The 12,650-nt window shown below is 35.9% G+C and overlaps 1 protein-coding gene across 1 annotated transcript; it reads right to left on the bottom strand.

The window, feature by feature from the left end:
* Nucleotides 1-2,013: 2,013 nt before the first annotated feature.
* On the bottom strand, nucleotides 2,014-2,889 carry LOC107813864 (uncharacterized). Its single transcript, XM_016639177.2, has one exon. The coding sequence runs from the start codon at nucleotides 2,887-2,889 to the stop codon at nucleotides 2,014-2,016; it is 876 nt and encodes a 291-aa protein (XP_016494663.2).
* Nucleotides 2,890-12,650: the final 9,761 nt, after the last annotated feature.

Raw genomic sequence — 12,650 nt, 5'->3', positions numbered from 1 at the left:
GACAGTTAGATTGACGACATGTTTTGCAAAGAATCGTCTCGTAACGGCTACCCGAAATTGATCGATTCAAACATCAAGACTATGATCAACTAGGTCATTTTAGTACTTGTTGAAATCGATTTGTTATCTTCTTGTTTTGGCACTCGAATACGATAACTTATTGAATGAAATAATCTAGACACACATGCACGCCTTGTTTGTTCAAACCAATAAAAGCATCACATGTATCAGTCTTTGTAAAGTTCGACTTAATTTACTAAAGTTCTGTTTGGTCTGTTATCCATGACAAGCCAATGCATCAAATGCGATGTTCTTGCGCCAAGTAGGAAATGATATATTTTCTTTTATTCTGTATCTTTATGTAACGTTCGTAACGCATCCAAGGGTGGAGTATGTCGACCTAATTTAGCTTTGGCGGTCAAATTAAATGATATCGTACAGTTTAAAGAGATATTTAATTTGCAACTCAAAGCAATTTTATTAATTGTTTAACTATGATAAAAGTATTATCAGATGCCAAATACCATGTAGCTTTTCTTCTTTTGTGTTTTCACTGCGTATTTGATATTTGCATTAAGGCTCGATTCAATTCAGATTCACAAAAAATTTCACATTGTGGGGTAAAACATTCCTATGGACGGCCTAATCTTGTTGGCCTAAAGCCAAATCTTGATGGGAGGAAAAGTTTTTCTTTTTTTAAAAAATACTCCTTCCGTTTCAATTGATGTGAACTCATTTGACTGGATACGATGTTTAAGAAAAAAGAGAAGATTTTTGAACTTGTGGTGTAAAATGAGGCACATATATTTTGTGTGACTATAAATCATTGCATAAAAAAAAATTGTTGCCAAATAAGGAAATGAGTCATTTTTTTTTGCACAAACTAAAAAGGAAATAAATTTACATAAATTGAAACGGGGGAGTAATAATTTCCTATATAGTTTTATTTGAAGTTTACTTTTTTTTAACTTTTTTGACATGCAAAGTTATTACGTAATAATTTTTTATAATTGAATTCTTCTTATAATTCATTTTCAATTGATAGTATAAGTAATCTATTTAACTTTTTTTTATTTTTGCGAGACATTATTGATCATATGTAAGGTTTTATCAATGTTAATTTAACTGCAAATGCAAGTATGTAATTTATCGGCACATTATTCTATAAGAAATATAGAGATTTAAAAATTAATTAAGTCTCCCCCCCCCCCCCCCAATATTTGAGGATCTAAAGCCCTTGCGTTTGCTGTCTTACCCTCGGGACGTCCTTGAGCACTCCCTAATAAAGACGACTTTATAGAATATTCAAATCGAGATGTTTAGGATGAATAAGTAATTACTACTCCACTACATGGCATTATTGGTTCCAAATTTAAATACCATGTAGCTATGTTGTGCATGTACATATAAGTTATGTAATTAAACTTCTTATTTTTTTCACATGAAGGCAAAAATGTTCGTTAAAATGTATAAGTAGAAGCATAAAATTAGTTTAAAAGAAAAAGAAGGTTTAATAGTTTATTACAATGTAAAAATTCTTTAACAATATCTGACAATCTAAGAGATAATCACATGCTATATTACAGTCCACAATAAATGAAACCAGTAACCATAAAAAAGAAGAAGATAAGTAGCATGGTAAAACAACTTCAAATACAAATAGTATAGAAACTGTATACAAGTGAAATCCCCGAAAATAAGAAAAAATCAAAAGAAAATGTATAACTAGCAAGTCATAGTCGTCTCAACCTATAGTTACAAAATACAAGGTTGAAGGGGAAATTCCAACTTCCAAACAGTCGTAAGAAGTCTGGTCTTTTCATAGAATTAAAACTAGAAAGTCGAATGAGTATTTACAAAAACCAACTTTCAACTCGTAGCCATTACTTAGACGCAAGCTTTGTGTCACGATCTAAGTAAGTCAAACTCAACATCATTAAAATAAAAAAATAAAAATATTTCCACCAGTCAAAACGAATAAAAAATAAACTAACTTTGACTCATTCACCACCTTTAGAATGGGTGTACATTCCTGGTCAATCCACCATTCACATTAGTGAAAAACCCGACGAGCTCTGGCCGGTAAGGAAGATACGATCGTCGCCGTTCTTCATCTCTTGCTTTACTCCTCATATAAGCTTCATGTGCTAACACTGCTTCACTCTTCTTTACAACTTTCTTCTTCTTCTGCGTAATTACTTTCTTGACTTTAACCTCATCACTAACACTTGTCTCTTTCAGCTTCTCCAAAACCTTTTCTTCCTCTTCCTTCGACGTTGTTGTAGGATTATTCAAGAACACGAACGCATCTCTTCCGTCACTGTTACTCCGACGAATGAAATCTCGGAATCTCCAAAGTTTTGAAAACCCAGTGGAATTGCTCTTTTTACAACCCTCAGCTGGATTTGTATTTGCTTCGACCTTTTTTTTTGACCATTGACAGTACGGTCCTGAGATTTCTACATTCTCGTCGGGTGATGAGGAAGTTGTCGGAGGATTATTATCTTCTGTTTCGACGAAAACTTTGTTGACAGGTGGCTGTAAAGGTAGCCGATTTTTTAAATTGTTAAAGTCAATATCAGACAAGAGAAGATCTTTGTTGAACAATGGAAAAAATGGCCTGATTTGACCATTATCAAATGCTTCTTCTGCTGCTATCGGTGATGTGAGTACTCCACATATAAAAGAAAAATCTTCATCATTAGCATCAACAAGTTCAATCTCATGATGATCATCAATATCCTCTTCTTCTTCATCATCATCATCTAATTCTTCATATTTAGGTTCATCTTCTTGAATCAAATCATCCTCAGATGATTCTTCTTTTACTTTCAGCTCTTCGGTTAGTTTCTCTGTGCCCTCTAGAAAAATTGATATATCGGGCAGCATTTTTCTCGGAAGACCCAAAATAAAAAAACTGAATTTCACTTTGATTTTCCAGGGATCTACAGTAGTAGGGGGAGAGAATTGAAATAAGTAATCTTTAGTCGTATAGAAGGAGGAGGAGAGAGTTTGAATAATGCTAGGAAGGTTTTGAATTAAATGAGGGGTATATATTGGGTAGTTGAGGAGTGAGATGACGATATTGGTGGCATTAAAAAAGAGAGAGAGAGAAGATAATTCTTTGGAAAGTGATTAGAAAAATGTAAAATTTGGGGAGCAAGGAAAAAAGAAATGGAAAGGAGAGAGAAAGTAAGAGGAAAGTGAAGATTACTTTGGAGAAAGTAAAAACGTTAGCGCGTTGGGCTGCGAAATTGTGTCTACTTTTGACCTTTTTGCTGGTTTTGGATGCTTACATTTTGCACGTGTTTGGTATACAAATATTCTTCACTCGTGCTAATTACATTTCAAAGTTGGCCGCACGTAACCTTTCAGGACAATTCAATAATTAAAATGCCAAGATTCAAGAAATATTAGATGCTGTGTCTAATAAGTTGGTATTAGCAATCCATTGGAATTGAAGGAAGAAAAATGCCTTTATCCCCTCTACGTATACTAGTCAAAGTTGTTATTCAATGAAGATACGCGTGGTCATTACTTAAAAATAAACTTATCCATGTCCAATTTAATACTTCCTCTAAACCAAAGTAAGTGATTTTTTGATTTTTTTTTTCTGTTGGTTCAAAATAAGTGATTTTTTCAGATCTCAAGAATGAATTAATTATTTTTTTCCTACGTTGCCCTTGGAGTAATTAATGTTGGAGTATGTATTATGAGTGTTTATGTGAAGAGATAGTAAATGTTAATATGGTCAATTTCATTACTAATTAATATTAAAAGATGAATTTCTTAATATATGTGAAAACAAAAAAAATCACTTATTTTGGACCGGAGGGAGTAGAAGAACTAGTGTATTTTTTCCGCGCTTCGCGCTGTCTCATATAAAAATATATTTGTAAAAATTGAATAAAATCAGAAATATTAAGCATTTTCAATGACACTATAGTTGCAATTTTCATACCTTCAACACTATACATGTTACAAGTTTGTCATGGAAGGATACAATTGTCCCCACATTTATAAAGGGATTAATTTATATACGTAAAGTTGATATGTATTTCTTATATAATTATCTCTCTGATTTTCTAAAAAGTTGAAGAAGTTTAAGAAATTTGTATTTTTTAATAGAATAATAAATGTTTTTATTTACTATATACATATCTAAGTTTGTTTATTTTTTTAAAATTTTGTTCGAATGTTTCTCCTTACATAAAAAAGAATGTAGAATTATAATACAGATAAAAATAAATTAAAATACAAACAAAGAAATTTGTACATGATGAAAAATACAAAAAAATAATTTTTTTAGATGTGATCATCTCTTTTAAGAAACTTGTAAACTCAATTCTTGTCCTTCATAGTCGCTTGAAGATGGTTTTGCTTAATTTTTTTAAAAAGAAAATAGGAAAACAAAAGACTTGATCTTATGTATTGCCATGAATTCCTGCATGATTTCTTTTTTACGGTTCTTGCTTCTATCACTTCCTTTAATGGAAATCAACTATCAATTTTATTTTTAGCAATGTTATTTGTTGAATGTTCCAAGTTGGCATATTCCTTAAAACTGTTTTAGAATTATTCAACGATATACGTATTTATATGTGTTTTCACCTTTAGTATACATCCAAAATACATTAACATCATAAAGAACATGCTATTCATTCATGAATTTTACACCAATCTTAAAGCAAAGTACTTTGATACAACATTTCCCAAAGTTAGAGAGAAAGTAAAAGAAAAAGAAGAAATAAAACACACATCTTGTTTGGAACCTTAATCATAAGAAAATAAAAGGAAAAAAAAGAAATATAGAAGCAGTGCAATAGTTTTCCGAGCTCCTCTTGCAAATCGATCAACATTCAAGAGCCTTCTTCCTCCAGCAAAACTAAAACATGAATCTAATATTGCGATAAATATGACACCATTACTATATATTTTAGATATGGAATGAAAAGGGTTAACCTTGGGTAGGAGTCTCATGAAACAAAAGTTATGAATTTATATAGGCAAAAGTAGAGGAATACCATAAGGTATCTTAAATTTATAAATTAAATATTTGGAGGTTATGAAAAGCATAGGAGTTATGCTTATTATTAAGAGTGGAATTTAAAGAGGTGTAAGTTACCAAAATAAAATTTTTAAAACAAATAAAGGACAAAAGATAAATACAAATTATAATAAATTTACATATTAAATATTTGGGGGGTTATGGATATAGAAGACAAGAGAATTATTGAGATTATTAAAAATAAAGGTTATCAAGATAATAAGGTGAAAGATACGAAGATAGAATAGGGATAAAAACTCAAAAATAGAAGAAAAAAGATAAATATATTTTTTAGCCTAAGAAAAATGCCACCTCACTTTTATTACCCATTTTTATATATAGATATAGATGCTTTGAACAATTAACAAAATAAGGCACTCACTTGACAATGTGCTTTTTTGACACATCCAATCGCTGTTTCTTACTTTATCTGTTTTAATTTAGATGACACACTTTCCTTATTAGTTCGTTTCAAAAAAGAATGACATATTTTTACAATTGAAAATAATTCAACTTTAAACTTTTCATTTGATCTATTTTACCCTTAATGAGAAGCTTTTATAACCACACAAATGTCATGGTCCCACATAGCTTTTACCCCTTAAGCTTTTTAAGATCACAAATTTCAAAAGTATTTTTTTTGAACTCCGTACCAAGTCAAACTACTCATCTGAATTGAAACTGAAGGAGCGGTTCGAGTAGAATTAGAAGGCGAATCCAAACTCATTAGTTGGCAATGCAATTGGTTGCCAGCAGAAACATGTGTAAAACGTTTTCCTTCTCATTTGTTTAATTCATGCTTAAGTTGCAATTTCCAATTGTAATCAATGAGTTTCCTTCACATATTATAACTACATAATTATTTCCTCTATTTCAATCTATTTAACATTGTTTTTCCCCCTCAATTTGCGGACTTTGTAAAATATTTGTACCACTTCTCTAATAATACTATCATTCTAACAACTTTTACAATTTGAAGTCAAATTTATTTAACAATTAAAAATCTAAATTTTGATGTAATGCTTACCACTAAAATAATAAATAAGTCAAATTACAATATTAAATAATGTGTCCATTCAAAACCTTCCCATAAAAAAATGAAGTATTTGTTTATCACTGTTTTCTCCTCTTACTATGAGAAATATCAAAACATTTCATGCGTGATCTCCTTACGCTATGTCAAGCGCATACCAACTAGTGGCGTCACGGGCGTCTCAACACACTAGGGGCTAAAGTCAAAGTTTAATGGAGGCCTTAAACTTAAGAAGAAAGTTTTAATTTATTTGAAGTTTATTTTTTTTAGCTTTGTGAGATGTAAAATTATTTTTTGTTACAACCGATTCTTCTAATTATTCCTTTTTAATTAACACGTCATCAATATGATCATTGGTGGAGTCGATGTCCCTCAAGGGCCGATGTTGAAGCGCACCAAAGTATCCAATGCAAGAGAAAAATGGACTCGAGATTACATACCAGAAGGAACCTTATCTTTCAACGACGAGGACGCGGAAGGGATCGTACAGCCTCACAACAACGCGCTAGTAATATCAGTACTCATAAATAAATCTTGAGTTAGGTGGATGCTAAGTGATCCAGGTAGCTTGGCCAACATCATCCGGTCGAGAGTCGTGGAACAACTTGGTCTTCAGGATCAAATTGTACCTGCAGTCCGAGTTCTGAACGAGTTCAACATGGCATGTGAAATCACTAAAGGGGAGATAATATTACCAGTCAACGCCGCCGGGACTATCCAGGAGGCCAAGTTTTATGTGATCGAAGGTGAGATGAGGTACAACACCTGTTCGGGAGGCCATGGATCCACAACATGAGGGCAGTGCCCTCGAACCTTCACCAAGTGTTAAAATTTCCAACGCTAGGAGGGATTAAGACGATCTACAGTGAACAACTAGCCACAAAAGAGATGTTTGCAGTCGATGAAGTGATTTCGATATCAACACTTACAACGTCAAAGGAACCAAGTTCGGGAGCAAAGCAGGAGGACAAATAACAATCACCGATACCGGCCATGACCCAACCAGACAAGCAGGGGACTGGCGAAGACGATGATTATGGGGTTCCCACATCTTTTATAGTCCCCGATGATTCCGACCCTACTAAATCAATGGTCGAATAACTGGAACATGTCATATTGATCGAACATCTACCCAATCAGAAGGTATACCTGGGCACGGGGTTAACTTCTGAGCTCATGAAAAAACTCATTCAATTTCTTATAGCTAACATGGATTGTTTTGCTTGTTCTCATCTTGGCATGACAGGGATCCTACCGGAGATAACTACCCATAAGCTAAGCCTGGACATGAAATTTCATCCGGTCAAACAGAAAAGGAGGCCCCAGTCTGAGGTCAAACATGCTTTCATCAAGGATAAGGTATCTAAACTCCCTAAAATAGGGTCTATTCGGGAGGTTAAATACCCGGATTGGTTAGTAAACGTAGTGGTAGTCCCTAAGAAAAGGGGAACAAACTAAGAATGTGTATAGACTATAAGAATTTGAACAAAGCATGCCCGAAGGACTCTTTCTGTCACGACCCAAACTGGAGGGCCATGACTAGCACCCGACCATACTTGCCGAGCACCAACATACATTTCATCTAACCTTCTTTATTATCTTTTAGGGCTGACGAGATCAATATAAATGGTAGACATGGATCAAGGACAACCAACCATAAAATATGATGGCATGAACATACATAACATGGGATGACCAGACAATCAAGAAACTATATATATATGGTACGAGCTACCACGCTACCATGAAAGACTATACAACAAAAACCAGCCGACAAGGCATACCAAACTATACATGAGTCGGCACCTATCTATGAGCCTCTAAAGGAATATAAGTGCTGCAACTTAGACGGAACATGGCCCCGACATACCCATAATGTCTATAACAAAAAATGCATACCAAGATCGCGGCAAGTCCGGAGATGGGATCTCGCCAATCACCGCTGAACTGGACAACCTACTGTGGTGGGGGAGCTGCACCTGCCTGTCTATCAGGACCTGCATCACGACATGCAGCGTCCACAAACGAAAGAATGTTAGTACGAATAAAGTACTGAGTATGTAAGGCAGGGAACCATAAATACGAACAGTAATGTAAGCAGGGATAAAGAATATACAACCTGGAAAATCTGAGTACCTCTGAGGGCTACTGACATGCAATGCATGATACATATGTATGTATACTTAAACTTTTAAAACATACGCCTCTGTGGGCATCATCATCATCATATCGTACCCGACCATAATAGGCTTGGTAAAAACGTACCCAGCCATCATAAGGCTCGGTAGAATCGTACCCGGCCACGTGGAGCTCGGTAAAACCCAACTGATCAGTGGTTGCACAATAGGTGCCGTACCCGGCCGACTATAACGCGGCTCGGTAGAGTAAAATAGATACATATATATAATGCATGCTGGACTCATGGAATCACATTCTAAACCTTTCGGAGTGACGTAAGGTCGGTATCCTCTGTACACGCTATTAGGACTAACTCTTCACTATTAACCTTATAAGAATTAGGAAGTACCAATAACATTGATAACATAAGAATAAGAGAAGCAACATTAACATCAATCTTTCCTTAAGAGGGAAAGCAATGTAAGTACTGCTAGCTTCTAAGAGTAGAGTATCTTTGGAAGCTCGTTCATTACATTATGTACAATCGGAGTCGTGCAAAAGAAGGAAAGGGATAGCCTCATATACCTTGTATATACTTCCCCAATCACAAGCTATGCAATTGTCATAACTCCTTAGTCTACAATAAGAGAAACGATACTATCGTTATCATTTAAGCGTCATAACTATTATGTATCGACCACAACCTATTTTACGTTGAAACAGACAACACCTACCCTATATATATGACTTCACACCATTCAAAATAATCACTAAAAAGCCCCAAAAACATCAATAATAAATATATTGAGCATCCCAAAATAGTCCACGCACAACTTAATTACATCATACATACGACGACCACCTTAGTCGTGTCAAACGACCCGGAAATGTTACGAATAAATATCAGCCCAAAACCCTACATATATATGGTATTTCTCCACACCCTTCCACCTCCAAAATTTCACAAAATAGTAGTAAAACACGCAGCCCAATAGCAACACAAAACAGTCCACAAAACAGTCCGCTACAAGTAAATAACTCGAACTCACGGCTTCCGATCACCGTCCCGTGAGCTCTTACATGTATAGAACGAATTACCATGAATTCACAACAGAGAAAAATGTATGAAAGATGGCAGTAACTTACCTTACTTGTTGGATAACTCATCCCTTCCCTTGGTTCTTCAAACTCTAGGTTTTACCTTCAAATAGAACTTGAAAGAGAGGGAAAATCGATTAGGGTTTGTGTGGGATTTTTGGGGAGGAGTTGCAGGGGTTAACTTTGGTTTTGAGGGTCTGAAATATGGATGAAATAACTGAGTTCATAACCCCTTAAAAGTCCTCTCTTGGCCGACTTAGGTCTTTTAATTTTGTCCTATCATTTTGGCAAGTAGGTGATGCACCTACTTGTCATCTACCAATCTGCGTAGGCTTGCAAAAATATGAATATCTCTATACCCCGAGATTGTATTGATAAACGGTTTAATAAGTTCTAAACTAGACTCATAGATCTTTAATTTTGTGGGTATATCACCTCGTAATTCCTTGTAAATTGGTAGAAAATCTTAGAAACATTTGACCTAATGTGTAAGTAAAAGTATGAACCTAAGTTGCGACAACGTTTGTCGACTTTTGTTTCATAACTCGTTTTACTTCAAGACTTATGATACGGATATTATATGATTCAAATACCTTAATACATGACCTCTTGAGTGTATTAAGAACCTCTAGGTTTACCTAAAAATACGAGTTACAACATCCTTGATTCGTTTAACTTCTAATACTTGTTAATCACCCTTATACACCCTTGTATCACTTAAGACCAATAGGATTAACTTCTTATCATCTCAAAGGTAATTCCTTCTTGGATTTATGTTAACTAATATATGGCATGAACTAACACGTGTGGATATGGGTTGTAACACCCTTCCCCCCTTAGGAATATTCGTCCTCGAATATAAGGGTTCATGGGAAGTTTAAATCATCGTGGATTCCGGCCAAGTTTCTCCCATAAATAGAGGACAAACTTGCAAGCGGTTAACCCAACATATGGCCTTACAAGAGTATGCAAGGCATTATGGACATGTACATTATATGCATATCTCCATTTTGTATTAAGGAAGAGTATTCTCAAGTTATTGCTTACCTCATAGAGCCATTTCACCTTCCAATGTATCATGTGTTCCACCAGCATCCTTGTTATCTTCATTCTGGAATAAGTACGGGTATTTAGACTTAATCTCCTCTTCTACTTCCCATGTTATTTCTTCCATATTCTTGTTCCTCCACAATACTTTGATAGAAGCTACATCTTTTGTTCTCAGCTTGCGGACTTGTCGATCTAATATAGCCAATGACACTTCTTCATATGATAGGTCCTCTGTAACCTGTACATCTTTGATAGGGACGACTCGAGAAGGGTCTCCAATACATTTCCTCAACATAGATACATGGAATACCAGGTGGACAAATTCCATTCGGATGGCAATTCTAACTCATAAGCAACCTGTCCAATCCGTCGAAGAATTTTATACGACCCGATATACCTTGGACTCAGCTTACCTTTCTTCCCAAAATGCATAATACCCTTCATTGGTGAGATCCTCGGGAAAACCCAATCACCAACCTCAAACTCCAGATCACGACATCGGACATCAGAATAAGATTTTTGCCTGCTTTGTGCCGTCCTAAATCGCTCCTATATCACTTTCACCTTCTGAATAGCTTGGTGAATCAAATCTGGCCCATATAATTCTGTTTCACCGACTTCGAACCATCCAACTGGTGATCTACATCTTCTCCCGTATAGTGCCTCGTATGGGGCCATTTTAATACTGGAATGGTAGCTATTATTGTAGGCGAATTCTATGAGTGGAAGATGGTCATCCCAATTTCCCTTAAAATCTAGAACACATGCTCGTAGCATATCTTCCAGTGTCTAAATGGTACGTTCAGCCTGTCCGTCAGTCTATGGATGAAATGCAGTGTTGAGATTCACTTGTGTGCCTAAACCCTTCTGAAAAGACCTCCAAAAGTTAGCTGTAAATTGAGCTCCTCGGTCTGATATAATAGATACCGGCACACCATGAAGCCTAACAATCTCCTTGATATACAACTTCGCATAATCTTCAGCCGTGTAAGTTGTCTTAACTGGCAGATAATGGGCACATTTTGTAAGTCAATCAATTATCACCTAGATGGAGTCAAACTTATGATAAGAGCGAGGTAATACAATAATGAAGTCCATATTAATCACCTTCCATTTCCAGGTCAGAATCTCTATATTCTGAAGCAATCCACCGGGTTTCTGATGTTCTATCTTTACTTGTTGACAATTGGAACACTGGGCTACAAATTCTGCAATAGACTTCTTCATGTTATCCCACCAATACTGCTCCTTGACATCATGATACATCTTTGTCGAGCCGGGATGGATGGAATATCGGGGAATCTCATTCATAATATTCTCTTGCAACCCTGCCACATTAGGCACACATAATCGGCCCCGGTATCTCAGTGCCCCATCTCTTCCGATCTCAAAAGCCATACTTTTACACTGCTGAATGCTCTCTCTTAATCGTACTAAGATAGGATCTTCATATTGCCGTGCTTTTACCTCGGCTACCAAAGATGATTCTGATGTATTCTGTACAGTAACACCTCCGTCATCAGAGTCTAACAATTTGATTCTCATATTGGCTAGCTGATGAAGCTCTTTAGTCAACCCTCATCTACCTGCCTCAATATGTACTAAGCTTCCCATTGATTTACGGCTGAGAGCGTCTGCCACAACATTGGCTTTACCGGGATGATACAATATCTCGACGTCGTAGTCTTTCAGTAATTCAAGCCACCTACGCTGCCTCAAATTCAACTCTTTCTGTTTGAAGATGTATTGTAAACTCTTGTGATCTGTGTAGATGTCAACATGGACGCCGTATAAGTAGTGCCGCCATATCTTCAAAGCATATATTACTGCAGCCAATTCCAAATCATGGGTTGGATAATTCTTTTCATGCTTCTTCAATTGTCTTGATGCATAAGCAATCACCTTCCCCCGCTGCATCAATACGCACCCCAAACCTATACCTGAGGCATCACAATATACCACATAACCTTCTGTTCCTTCAGGGAGAGTGAGCACTAGTGCAGATGTCAATCGATTCTTCAGCTCCTGAAAACTACGTTCACAAGTGTCAGACCACTGGAGCTTGGTAGCTTTCTGTGTTAACTTAGTCAATGGTGATTATATAGAGGAAAACCCTTCTACAAACCGCCTATAATATCCTGCTAGCCCTAGGAAGCTGCGGACTTCTGATGGTGTTGTAGGTCTCGGCCAATTCTTTACTGCATCGATCTTCTGATTGTCGACACTAATACCCTCGTTAGATATCACATGGCCAAGGAACGCTACTGAGTTCAGCCAAAATTCACATTTGAAGAGCTTAGCATA

This window comes from Nicotiana tabacum, chromosome 16 (genome assembly GCF_000715075.1).
Source record: "Nicotiana tabacum cultivar K326 chromosome 16, ASM71507v2, whole genome shotgun sequence".
Classification (NCBI taxonomy): Eukaryota; Viridiplantae; Streptophyta; class Magnoliopsida; order Solanales; family Solanaceae; genus Nicotiana; species Nicotiana tabacum.
This window is presented reverse-complemented; position numbering and strand designations above follow the sequence as displayed.

Coding starts and splice junctions, on each gene's coding strand:
- LOC107813864 (XM_016639177.2), bottom strand. CDS start 2,889: ATGCTGCCCGATATATCAATTTTTCTAGAGGGCACAGAGAAACTAACC.